Source organism: Melitaea cinxia, chromosome Z (assembly GCF_905220565.1).
Source record: "Melitaea cinxia chromosome Z, ilMelCinx1.1, whole genome shotgun sequence".
Lineage (NCBI taxonomy): Eukaryota > Metazoa > Arthropoda > Insecta > Lepidoptera > Nymphalidae > Melitaea > Melitaea cinxia.
In genome coordinates, this window is record NC_059424.1 from 5078792 (window position 1) to 5091359 (window position 12568).

Below are 12568 nucleotides of genomic sequence, written 5' to 3' on the forward strand. Positions count from 1 at the left end.
TTTAAATGAATTTATCCGCCTAGGATATATAGGATAGGATATCGCGCAAAGAACTATACAGTCCTATTCTTGTGCTATATAAATTTTAAAAGAACAGAATAAACAGTCGTTATTTTAAATGCAAACAGCATATAACAGGAATATTTATCATTATTATTATTCACAGAGCTATCAAGTTCCATTACGAGAGGCTAACTGGCACAAAATGAACTCACCTGACCCCGTTACTCGCGAAGACTTCATGTCTGTACTGAAGGACTTAAAGAGAGTGTTAGTCCGAGCCACGCTTTCCAACAATATTGTATCCACTGCAATTGCTGACGTTTCTATGGATACCGCTGTGGAGAGTAATGATCCAACCGCACCTGCGGCGAAGGGTGTCGAGGTATGTACATATATGTTAGGAGTTGTTAATCATATATATTGACACGCTAAGGTTAAGAAGATAAGGTCATGTGTGCATTTTTTGTCTTGTATATAGACTTTAAATTTTAAAAAAGTACCAGAAGTTCTTTCCACCGGGTTTTTTTGTCTCTCAGTCTACACTAGAGACATTACTTTATTTAATATAATATTTAATAAAGCTGAGGATATAATAGGAAAGTAATGTCTACCGAGATATTAGGATTTTGAGTTAAATAAATATAGTGACTAAGTTAAGGTTTCTGGATAACACTGGGTATTTTACATTACTAACTTTTTTCACGTTAACTCATCATTCGTCATAACGTCATTGTTAACTACGCCAGAGCGACCAGTGAGAAGGAGACCACGAAGGGTTGCGTCCAAGGATCCATTGGCGGGCCAACCTTTTGGAACCTCATACTGGATTCGCTGCTGAGAAAGATCAGCGATATGGGAGTGTATTGCCAGGCCTTTGCGGACGACGTGGTCCTCGTCTTCTCCAGCCAAAAATCCGGCAACCTACAGACCTCAGCCGAAACCACCTTAGCTGCCGTACAAGAGTGGGGTATACATAACAAACTGAGCTTCGCCGCGCATAAGACCAACGCGATGGTGCTCACTAAAAAGCTGAAATACGATACCCCCATAATCCATATGTCCGGCACCCGACTGAGGCTTGTAGATCAAATTAAACTGCTGGGGCTCATTTTGGACTCGAAGCTCACTTTTAACGCGCACGTATCCGCCGTATGCAAAAAAGCTGCGGACATTTATAAACAGCTTGCGCGCGCGGCGAGAGTAACTTGGGGTCTGAATGGAGAGATCGTACGGACCATATATGTGGCGGTAATAGAGCCCATCGTTCTGTACGCAGCGAGCGTATGGTCCTCTGCAGCAGAGAAGTTAACCATACGAAAGCAACTAAACTCCCTGCAGAGAGGATTTGCACTGAAAATGTGCAGGGCGTACAGAACGGTGTCGCTTACATCGGCACTAGTCCTCACAGGCTTACTCCCGTTAGACCTTCGCGTTCGAGAGGCGGCCTTACTTTTTGAGACAAAAAAAGGTTACAGCACGGACCTTCTTCCACCGGGAAGAGAACTGGAGCGCAGGGTGGGACCAATGCAAAACCCCCACCCTTCTCTACTCATGCCAACAGAGTACGAGCGCTTAGAGAGTCTGAACCCCGAAGTCCTTGAGGAACACAGCATCGTCGGACCTCTCATCTTTACCGACGGAAGCAAAATAGAGGGTAAAGTAGGAGCTGCCCTCACATGCTGGGATCAAGACAGGGAAGTAAGATACTCCACTTTCCGGTTAGAGCCGCACAACACTGTCTTTCAATCCGAGATGTACGCACTCTTCAGAGCAGTGGAAATGGCAAAAACCTCAAAGTCACGCTCCATCAACATCCTGAGCGACTCGAGGTCATCTTTAGATCTGATGAGGAGCCCCTCAGTAACTCACCCTCTGGCCGTGGAAATGAAGAGTCAAATCAGACAGCTCCGGGAGGAGAATAAGACAGTACGGTTCTTTTGGTTGAGGGCCCATGTTGGAACACCGGGCAATGAGAGAGCGGACGAACTAGCCAAAAGGGCGGCTTTAACGAAAAAGACGGCACCTGACTACGACAGAGTACCACTCTCGTATGTCAAAAGGCAGATACGGGAAGCGTCTGCCAGGGTGTGGCAAGACAGATACAATTCTTCGGAGACTGGCTCGGTCACGAAAATATTCTTACCGGATGTAAAGACCGCTCGCAGACTGGTAAGGAAATCGGCACCAACATCTGTCGACACACAAATTCTGACCGGCCACGGAGGATTTGCGGCGTATCTTCACAGATTCCACATCACTGACAGTCCTTCGTGCGTCTGCGACCCGAATTGTGAGGAGACAGTTCTGCATATTATACTGAGCTGCCCGAGGTTCAGTAAGGAAAGGCTGGATCTGGAACTCAAACTCCAGATTAAATTAGACCAGCCATCGCTCCATACCATCCTGGAGAGCGAGACTAGCAGAACGTCCTTCCTCACATTCGCGAGAAAGGCCGTCAATACAGCCGCAAAGAGGAACAGCACGCTTTCTCCACCACTGGCTTTAACACCTACGCAGAATGCCAACACCGTCGTTCTTACAACACACACTCAGACACACAACACACAAACACAAATAGAACAAAACCGTGTCCAACAAGTAACTCAGCAGGACAACATCACGGCTCCGCGGATGTCTCCTGGCCGCACCCTTCTGGGCCAAATAACTAGGACCATGTCTTCCTCACTGCAGAACCTGTTCAGGAATAGAGCCAACCAAAACGCACCTCCGCAACCGACTCAGAGCAGGATGACACAATCCTCGCCCAGTGAAGTGAACGGAAGTGGAGAAGTTGGTATTAGGACCAGATGCGTGGCTCTATTCATGGACAGCGAAACGGAGAGGATGGGAATAAGCTTCTGTCGCTCTGAAGAACGCAATCAGCTGGCGATTTCGCCGGGGCTCGCCTTACTGATAAACGGTAGCACCCAAAAGACAAGCATAAAGCGCACAAAAATCACAGCGCTAGCGCAAGAGCAGGAGGGCGACCCGACCTATCGTTTATTGCGGTTGAAAAACAAAGAGATCGCACTTTTCGAATGGGGAGAGACGTCCGCCTTCGCGCAGTCCAGCTTGTGGCTACAGCGCTTGGGCGAGATCCCCGGGGGAATCCCCGGAAGAATCAGTGTCGATTCGATGAGAGTCGGTTATGATAGAGGCAACGTATCGGATAGGTACGGTTGCCTAATGGCTTCTAAGAACAGTGAGGTCATTGTTTACGAAGACAGGGGGGAGGATCTTGGTTACTTAAGACCGAAATCCAAAACACCTTCATCCCCTGCATTGCCGACTGTCAGCGAACCCGCACCTAGTGGCTCGGAGCGCCTACAACAAAAGATCGAGAACCAGAAGGTTGAACAACGCAAAGCAAGGGCCGCACCTGAGTCTAAGCCGAGCTCGATGTCATTGGCGACCTTTATCCAGGCAACCATCTCCCCGAAACAAGGTAAGCTCCCGCATCACCCCTCTCCCAAAAAGGCTGGACAGGGAGAGCGACTATCGGGGACGCTGAGCGGGTTCACCAAAGACGACAGTCCGAGGCACCCGGAGGCGTCACTCGCCGCTCGAACTAGGGCCGATATGGGACAAGTAGAACCACCAAGACTTCGACCTGCGTCCACACCGTTTCAACATGCAGAGAACGCCCTAATCGAGTTCCTGGCCATAATAAAGGCAAACCGCGAGGTAAGCCTGGCCACCTGCAAAAAGATCATGCAGGCCTACCAGTACGATCACCAAAGGCTACTGGAGGTGGAACTCGAGGAAGCCGAAGCAGCCATATACAACAGCAAAACCCGACAAATACTCAAGGGCAAGATGTCGGGTAGGTATATGGCTGCATATAACACCACAGCAGGTTTTGTGAGCGCGGTCGAGTCTGAGGGGAGTGACGAGGAGTCTCAAACCTTCGACACACCTGAAGGGGACCCGGTGGTGGTAGTGGCCAGATGCACGAAAGTAATGCTGGGCGACCGGATGCTGCGGATGGCGAAAACCATCTCGGGCGACCGGGAAGCCGGTTTACCGTCCGTGACCTGGGGGCTACCATCGCTGGAGTGGATAAACGGTGTACCGGGATGCGGTAAGACAACTCGCATAGTCAGGGACTTCGATGAGGACACGGAGGTCGTGATTACGACCACAGTCGAGGCGGCCAAAGACCTAAAGGAAAAACTGGCGCACCGCTATGGCAACAAGGCCAAGCAAAAGGTGCGCACTATGGCATCCGTGCTGGTAAATGGTTTCCGTGAGGGCTCAAAAATCAAACGCCTAACGGTGGACGAAGCCCTCATGAACCATTTCGGAGCCATAGTAATGGCCGCCCGACTATCGGGAGCAGAGAAGGTAGTCCTCATTGGAGATATAAATCAGCTGCCGTACATCGACAGGGACAACCTGTTCGAAATGCGGTACCGCAGACCAAACCTGTTAACAACCATCTCATGTGAGTTGTCATGCACGCATCGTAACCCCAAAGACGTCGCCTTTGCCATCAGTGAGGTTTACAAGACCGTGTACAGCTCAAGCACAAAGATCCGATCTTTGCGAGTGGAGAGCCTCACGGGCGCGCGCATTCCTGTAGGAAGGGACCGGACCTTGTACCTGGTCTTTACGCAAGAGGAGAAGAGATTGCTGACTGACCAGGGATACGGGTCTGGTGAGGGATCGCGCGTCTTAACCATCCATGAGGCGCAGGGCCAGACCTATGAGGACGTCGTTGTCCTCCAGACGAAGACAAGGAGGCTCAAGATTCACGACAGCGTCTCGCACGCTGTAGTCGCGGTGACTAGGCATACCAACACCTGTGTCTATTACACCGACGACCGTGACGACGCAATTGGTCGCTTTGTGACGAAGGCAGCGGAAACTTCTGAAAAAGATATCCTCGAGCACAGCCTCAGGATGGCGATTCACCACAGGGATGCCGCCGTCATTGAGGGTGTGCTCGAAATGTTAAAATTGTAGCACACCTTACTTGTAGGAATAAATTGTATAAGGAAAAAACTTAGGAGTAAGAAAAAAAAAAAAAAAAAAAAAAAAAAAAAAAAAAAAAAAAATACTAATAATAACATAGGTTAAGTGTATATTGTAAGTAGGCCAAGTAGGCCATAAGTGTACATATACGTTAGCTAGACAATAAGTGTACATATATTATAGATAGCAAGTAAGTGTATATATAAACATAGATAATAATAATTATTATAATAGTGACAACAATAATTAAAGTAAGGCGCAATATAATTCTATGTCTTTTTGCATGTAAGATATCAATTAAGTTTAGCATAATTTTGGTCGGTGGACTCACGTCTGCATTAGGGATACTAAGATAGAATAATTAGGTCTCTTAGTGTAAGCTGCAGTAGTGTAACAAGTAAACGATCAGTAATAAAACTTAAAATCGGAATAACAAAAGCATGGGCACTTTAAGCCTGTGGACATAACTTTATTTAAAAAAAAAAAAAAAAAAAAAAAACTTTTTTCACGTTATCTAAGTTTGTAATGTATCTAATGATTAAATGTAAATTTTTATTTTATTGATTGTCTTTTTGTACTTACTTTACTTCATTTTTAATATATATTTTTTTGTTTGTTAAGTTGTGTCGTCATTTCATTTTGAGTCGTGTTGTATGTCCAGGTCTGTATGTGCCCTGAAGGTTACATTGGTACCAGTTGCGAGGACTGTGCCGCCGGCTTTTACAAAGACAGAGCGGGATACTGTAGGCAGTGTAATTGCAACGGACACGACTGCAGACTGGGTAGCTACGACGAAGTGGTCTGCAACTGCCGACCTCCTTACACCGGACCCGACTGCTCCACAGTCGGTAAGCGATGTGACATTATACTATATTTAAAAAAGGAACCTTGTCCTTTAGAGTTATCTATTGCATGCCTGTTAATAATCGACTCTCAGAATTTATTCTGAAACACATGTTTTAAGAAAGCAATTTAAAAGAAATTAATCATACGCTTAATGTTCTACAGGACTAACGTTATGATTACACATTAGTTTTACATTTGGCATAGTTTTAGTTACACAGATAGAATTTCCATTAGTGAAATAAAAAATAAATTTTATGTATTTATATTATTTATAACATAACTATTACGAAGTTTTAAGACCTTTCTACTGCTATCTGGATTACTAAAATAGAATAGCTTTGTAATAAATTTTATGACCATTAGGCGTAATCATGGAACTACACCCCACTATACACGACGACTATTCAAACTCGACTGTCGTTCAAGTTACGTTTACGTGCAAGTACAGGGCACCTGAGCCTCTGAGTATTAGATTTTACTTCGAGGGACGTCCAATTCAACCTGAAAAGAGTTACTTGGAATCAAGACTATATAAAGATGGTTGGCGTGGCGAGCATTTATGGAACACTCGTTGGAATACAAAACGACAGGGAGAAGTTTACGAATGTCGAACCATTACTGCTAATGGATTTACTTTAGGGGTCTTGTCTACGACTTTACCAGAAAGAGGTAGTCTTTAACGTGGAGGTTTAGTATCACCATTGACCAACTGTGTTCAGCTCATGATGTAATGCTTTATCGATAACTCATCAGTCTGTCCATCTGTACTACAAGGTGTTTTGTCAAGATTTGTTGATAGGAAGATAATTCTTACATAGCGTCGTGTCTTTGTACTATGCAGCATTCCTATAATTGTGAAATGAAAATTGTGTAGTATCTATTGTCCTTCATGTCTGTAGTTTGCTATATGTGCCATTATAGTCGTCTTTAATGAATAAATCCATTGTGTCGTCAAAGCTGTTAGCATTGTAACTGTCCCGCTATTTATGGAAGCTTTATTGTTAGTAAATTTTCTGAATACGTATATCTGAGTATATAATATTATATACGTACATAAAATTGCTAATACGCTAAATTGGAATTTTAATATAATTAATTACAGGTGGAGAACCTATCGAGACTACAGTCCGTCCGCAGCCACCTCCTCAGAGTACGGTCGTAGTGAGAATAACGAGCCCAACTATTAAGATTCAAAAAGTAGGAAGTACTGTAAATTTCACGTGCCAGGCGCAAAGTCGAATGACCGCTAGCCCTCTGCAAGTCAATTGGTACAAGGCTGATGGATATCTACCACAAGGCAGACACCAAATTGATAGTAACACTGGATTATTGGTTATAACGAATCTGCAAGTGTCAGACAGTGGCAAATACATTTGTCAAACTAGTGATGGCATCTCTACGGGTCAGGCCATCGCTACTCTCAAAGTACCAGGTACGTATATTCATTATATAAAATATAAGAAAAATATAAGTATACCAGATTTTACGATTTTTATATATAATAATAGAGTTTTACGTTAATTTCATGCTAACTGTGGAATAGTTGTTCCCGATTGGGTATTTTATGCGAAAGGTGAGATCACAATCCTAAAAGTGTATTTTTAACTAGTTAAACATAAACATTATTGAACTGTGTTTATAAACCGGGTCCTATTCTATGATTTTACTATTTTGTGATTTCAGTTAATGAAATGACTTTACCGACTGTATCCATAAGTCCATCGGTTAAGGAGTACTACGAAGGAGACAGGATCGAGCTCACGTGCACCACAACTGGTAATCCTGCACCAAGGATCACTTGGCAGAGAGCCGTCAATCGGCCCTTGCCTCGTTCGTCGATGTCGTATGACGCTCTGCTTATTATTGATAACGCCAGCGTTGAAGACTCCGGTGAATACAGGTGCGCTTGTTGTCTTAGTTATTTTAGTAAATGTACCAAACAAAAAATAAACTAGCTTACCAGGCGAACTTCCTACCGCATTTTGTTTTTTGTTAATATGTCGTTTTTTCATAATTATACATTTTGATTTTTAAAAATTGGTAGGTAAGCTAGTTGTTAAAAAATATCAAAGGAATTCAGTAATAAAATAAATAAATACAAAAAATTAAATTTGGAATAAATGTAGCTGAATATTCATAATAACACTATTTGTTTTGTACTTCCTTCTAACTTTTTAAATTCCACGGGATAGGGCTAATGATACAATAGAGTGAGCACAACAAATATACACAATATTATTGTTTTTCTTAGATGTATTGCTTCGAACTCAGCCGGTTCCACGGACCGTACTGCAATTGTGACAGTCAGGCCAAAACCGTCCAGACCACCGCGTCAAAGACTTACCGTCTCATCGTCGTCACCCACTATTAACGAGGGACAGAGCACACGTGTAGTATGCACTGGAACTGCCAATATTCCCGCTGGAAGCATTGATTGGATCAGGTAAACAATTATAATATACTTCTTTATAATTACTATACTATGATACTTCTTATAAAGGTTTTTATGTACTGCGTAATCCATGGTAACGGCATCAATTGAATATTTTTGTCCCATTTATAAATGAAAGGCATCGAACATAGTTATTTCAATATTCATCCATATTTTAACGCATTGGATTACCGTTGTAGTATTCTTAGATTATATTTTCTTAACCCTATTACTAGTTTTACTTTAAAATAATTATGTACGTCAAAGTATAAAATTGATTTCTTTCAAATAGAAAAATATTTTAACGTTATTATATCTTTTTTAGACAAGACGGAGCCAAATTCTTACCAAACGTACGATCGGAGAACGGTGTCCTTTACGTCGAAGTTGCTGTTCCAGAGAACCAGGGCGTTTACATTTGCCAGACCAGTCCTTATTTAAACATAAACTCAGAGCTAGTCGTACTGACCGTTGTACCCACAGCACCAGTATCACCTGGCGATATATCAAACATTACCTTGTCTGTAAATCAGCTCAGGATTCCTACCGGCGGAAGCGGCTCAATTGAATGTATTCCGCATGGATATCCATCGCCTCTTATTAAATGGACTAAGGTTAGTACTTTTTCTGATTTGCTTAAAAAATACAAATCAAACAATCACGTACACTTAGCTTTATATCCACTAGTGACAAACAGTTTGTTAACCTCGTCTTGTTTTTGTCTTAACCTTTTACGGTTATGTCGCGCAATTTAGATATATATGCGATCAATGTTTTATTTGATAGGATAAAAATGTTATTTTACGTCTTATAATTTATTTGTTACTTTTTAGTATCAAGAACCATTTGGCCCTGGTACAAGTCAAAGATACAACGAGCTAATTATAACAAACGCACAAGAAAGTGATGCGGGATACTACCTCTGCGAAGGAATTATCGACGGCAGACCTGTTGTTAGCAGCTACGTTTACGTGGAAATCGAACGTAAGTGAATCATTCTAATGATACTGTCCTTATTGTACTAAGCGATAACATTTACTTAAGGATGTTCAAGGGGAAAAACTGGTAATTGAGGTCTTTTACAGGTCGTGAGTCTCCGAGGATCGATATTTACCCTCAAGGCGAGAATTCAGTAACGCTCGGAAGTCAGTACGAACTACATTGTTATGTAAATGGTGGCATCCCACCACCAGTAGTCACTTGGGGCAGGAACGATGGTAGACCGCTTTCACAACACGTGCAAATATTACAGAACAATATTCTAAGGTTGGTATCCAATTTAACATTAAAGAGGTCTTATATAAATTACATTTCGTTATCAAAATTATTCGTAATTTTTTTTTAACAGGAGCAACATTCTTAACTCTATTTATTATTTTACTCTTTAAACTAAGTACCTGGGTGACCAAGCTTAGCTCGGTATTTTTAGTAAATCGTGTTTTTTGGAAATCATTTTTAAATACGAATTAAATATTTATAAAATATGAATAATATTTTTTCCGACAATGATATAAAATATAAATAAATATAAAAATTCAAAAATAAAAATGATAAAATATAAATAATATTTTTCGATTTTACATACATTATTAAATAAAAAATAACGAGTGCAATTAGAAAAAAAAAGAAAAATTAATAATCGATCGAGGATTTGAACCGTGGTCTTTTCCGTCGATCGAGACCGGCCGATTTCCCACCTGAGCTATTACAACTTTACTGACATTTGCGAAATTTACCTTCGTATTGTAACGATATTTTTTACTGTCTAAAAACTGGGATAAAATGACATTTTCTAAAAAATGAATCCTAGCTAGATTTATTTATCTCCCCCGAAAGTCCCTGCATATTAAATTTCATGAAAATCATTGGAGCTGTTTCCGAGAATCAGATTATATATATACAAGAATTGCTCGTTTAATAGTATAAGATAAGATAATAATTATATTTGATCGCAAAAGAAAAAAAAAACTTTAATTACGTCGACAATTAATCCGACGTAAGCAGTAAATTACTACTACTGTGTGGCTACGGTACTGTGTGGCTACGGTACTAAAGAATTTACCCACCCCCTCTCTTCCCGTGGGTGTCGTAAGAGGCGACTAAGGGATAACACAGTTCCGCTACCACCTTGGAACTTAAAAAGCCGACCGGTGGCGGGATAACCATCCAACTGCTGGCTTTGGTGCGACAAAGCCAGCCCTGCGGTTACCAATCCGCCTGCCCAGCGTGGTGACTATGGGCAAAACACATAAGTTCACGTTATTTTTGGCGTAAACTTGTGGAGGCCTATGTCCAGCAGTGGACTGTATAGGCTGTAATGATGAAGCAGTAAATAAAATATTCAATTAAATACGCATTATTAGGAATAACTCAAAAACACTCATCAGATCTCGATCAAATTTAAATAAGAGCACTTAACAAGCACAAATTTTCTATTGAACAAATGGCTCAAAAAAGTTATATCGTTAAAAAGTCATATAGCTTTTTTTTTAATTGGCTTAAAAATAACAAATCAGAACCACCATAAGCGATAGTGAACATAAAAAAACTGATTTTTATGACTATTCTGTGATTAGATTCCAAAATGTGGAGGTGAATGATGAAGGAGAGTACACTTGTACTGCGACTAACGACGCGGGCGCGGCCAGCGCCAGTGCCACCATCAAGGTCCGTTCACCGCCGGTCATCACCATCACCCCCACCAACTACATCGACGTTAACCAAGGCGACAGGGTCAACGTTGAATGTCGCGCTGACGGATATCCTGAACCGGAAGTGTCTATCAAATGTAAGTTTACTATTAACACTAGACTACAGACTAATTCGTTAGCGCAGTTTGTAGTGCTTTCGTGCTTTCTGCTCCGTGGGTTGCGGGTTTGATTCCCGCCTGAGTCTGGGTGTAATATTTGTATTTATATATATATAATACTAACTGACCACGCAAACGTTGTTTTGCCATATATGTAACGAACCCCCTTAATCCCCTTTAACCCCCCTATATCTATGGTATGAAAAATAGATGTTAGCCGATTCTCAGACCTACCCGATATGCACACAAAATTTCATAAAAATCGATCCAACCGTTTCGGAGGAGTATTTTAACTAACATTGTGACACGAGAATTTTATATAAAATTTCCATGTATATTTATAAAAAAAAGTATTAAGCTATATTAGCCGGCTGTTACCTAAATTACATATAAAACAAGCATTAAGTTGCTTACCTTAAGGGGGTGATAGACTTACGAACTTAAAGTACGCGGTTTTGAAGATCGCGAACTTACTCGGCTCGACGTCGGTGACACACGTAAAGCTTACTCATTCTGTATTGCGATTTCGTCGACAGAAGAAGCTTTGTGTTATTTAGAAGATGAATGGTATTACATTTTAAAAACCAAATAAAGACGAAGTTCGGAAATCATTCATTTTAAGTAATTTCTCAGTCAAAAGTAACAAAAATTACAAATACCAACACTACAAGCGTTCCAGATCCACGGACTAGCGAAACATAATTGTGTTTAAAAAAACCGACTTCAATTACATCGACAAGTAACACATCGTATGCCATACACATCGATATAACCTAAAAACTACTTATTAGATCGCAATCAAATTTAAATGGGAACACACGACATATAAAACCTTTTGATTAAAACAAAACTCATGGAAATCGATCAAGTCAAAAGTTCTAAGGTTCTGAATCGAATTGAGAATTTCCTCCTTTTTTGGAAGTCAGTTAAAATTGGCGGCTCGCGGCTCGCAGCGTTGCCACACGCACGAGCGGAGGCGGGTTACGAGCAATATTTCAAACTTGTCTGATCGCCAACGAACTTACTCGGCGGTTTTTAAGTACGCGTACTTAGGGTGACACACGGGCGAAAAAGGTCTATCACCCCCTTTAGGAACAGACGACCGTGTATGTATGTTATAAGATATTTATTAATTATATTTATACCGTTACTGAGGTATACGAGATTAACGACGCGCTGGCGCAACGGCCAAAACGCTGGTTTGTGGCTGTTGTGTTTGCCGTTGCGGGTTCGATCCCCTTTCATGACAAACATTTATATTGGCCATACAGATGTTTATCGGGGTCTGGGCGTTTGTGCAGTCTTTGTCGATCTCCCTACCGTGTCTCGGAGAGCACGTCAAGCCGTCAGTCCCGGTTATTATCATGTACACCTGAGTGCAGTCTTTGTCGATCTCTCTACCGTGTCTCGGAGAGCACGTCAAGCCGTCAGTCCCGGTTATTATCATGTACACCTGATAGCGATCGTTACTCATAGTAGGGAATATATCCACCAATACGCATTGA

The 12568-nt window shown here is 41.7% G+C and overlaps 1 protein-coding gene across 1 annotated transcript in view; it reads left to right on the forward strand.

The window, feature by feature from the left end:
• The window catches only part of LOC123668521 (basement membrane-specific heparan sulfate proteoglycan core protein-like), a 72119-nt gene that overhangs the window by 39479 nt on the left and 20072 nt on the right, over positions 1-12568 (forward strand). Inside the window, exons 37-48 of the mRNA XM_045602256.1 lie at positions 167-385; positions 874-1370; positions 1479-1645; positions 5622-5825; positions 6187-6492; positions 6926-7255; positions 7507-7723; positions 8075-8266; positions 8580-8868; positions 9088-9238; positions 9340-9520; positions 10831-11042. Coding sequence (XP_045458212.1) covers positions 167-385; positions 874-1370; positions 1479-1645; positions 5622-5825; positions 6187-6492; positions 6926-7255; positions 7507-7723; positions 8075-8266; positions 8580-8868; positions 9088-9238; positions 9340-9520; positions 10831-11042 — 2965 coding nt within the window. The remainder of the gene's footprint in view (positions 1-166; positions 386-873; positions 1371-1478; positions 1646-5621; positions 5826-6186; positions 6493-6925; positions 7256-7506; positions 7724-8074; positions 8267-8579; positions 8869-9087; positions 9239-9339; positions 9521-10830; positions 11043-12568) is intronic.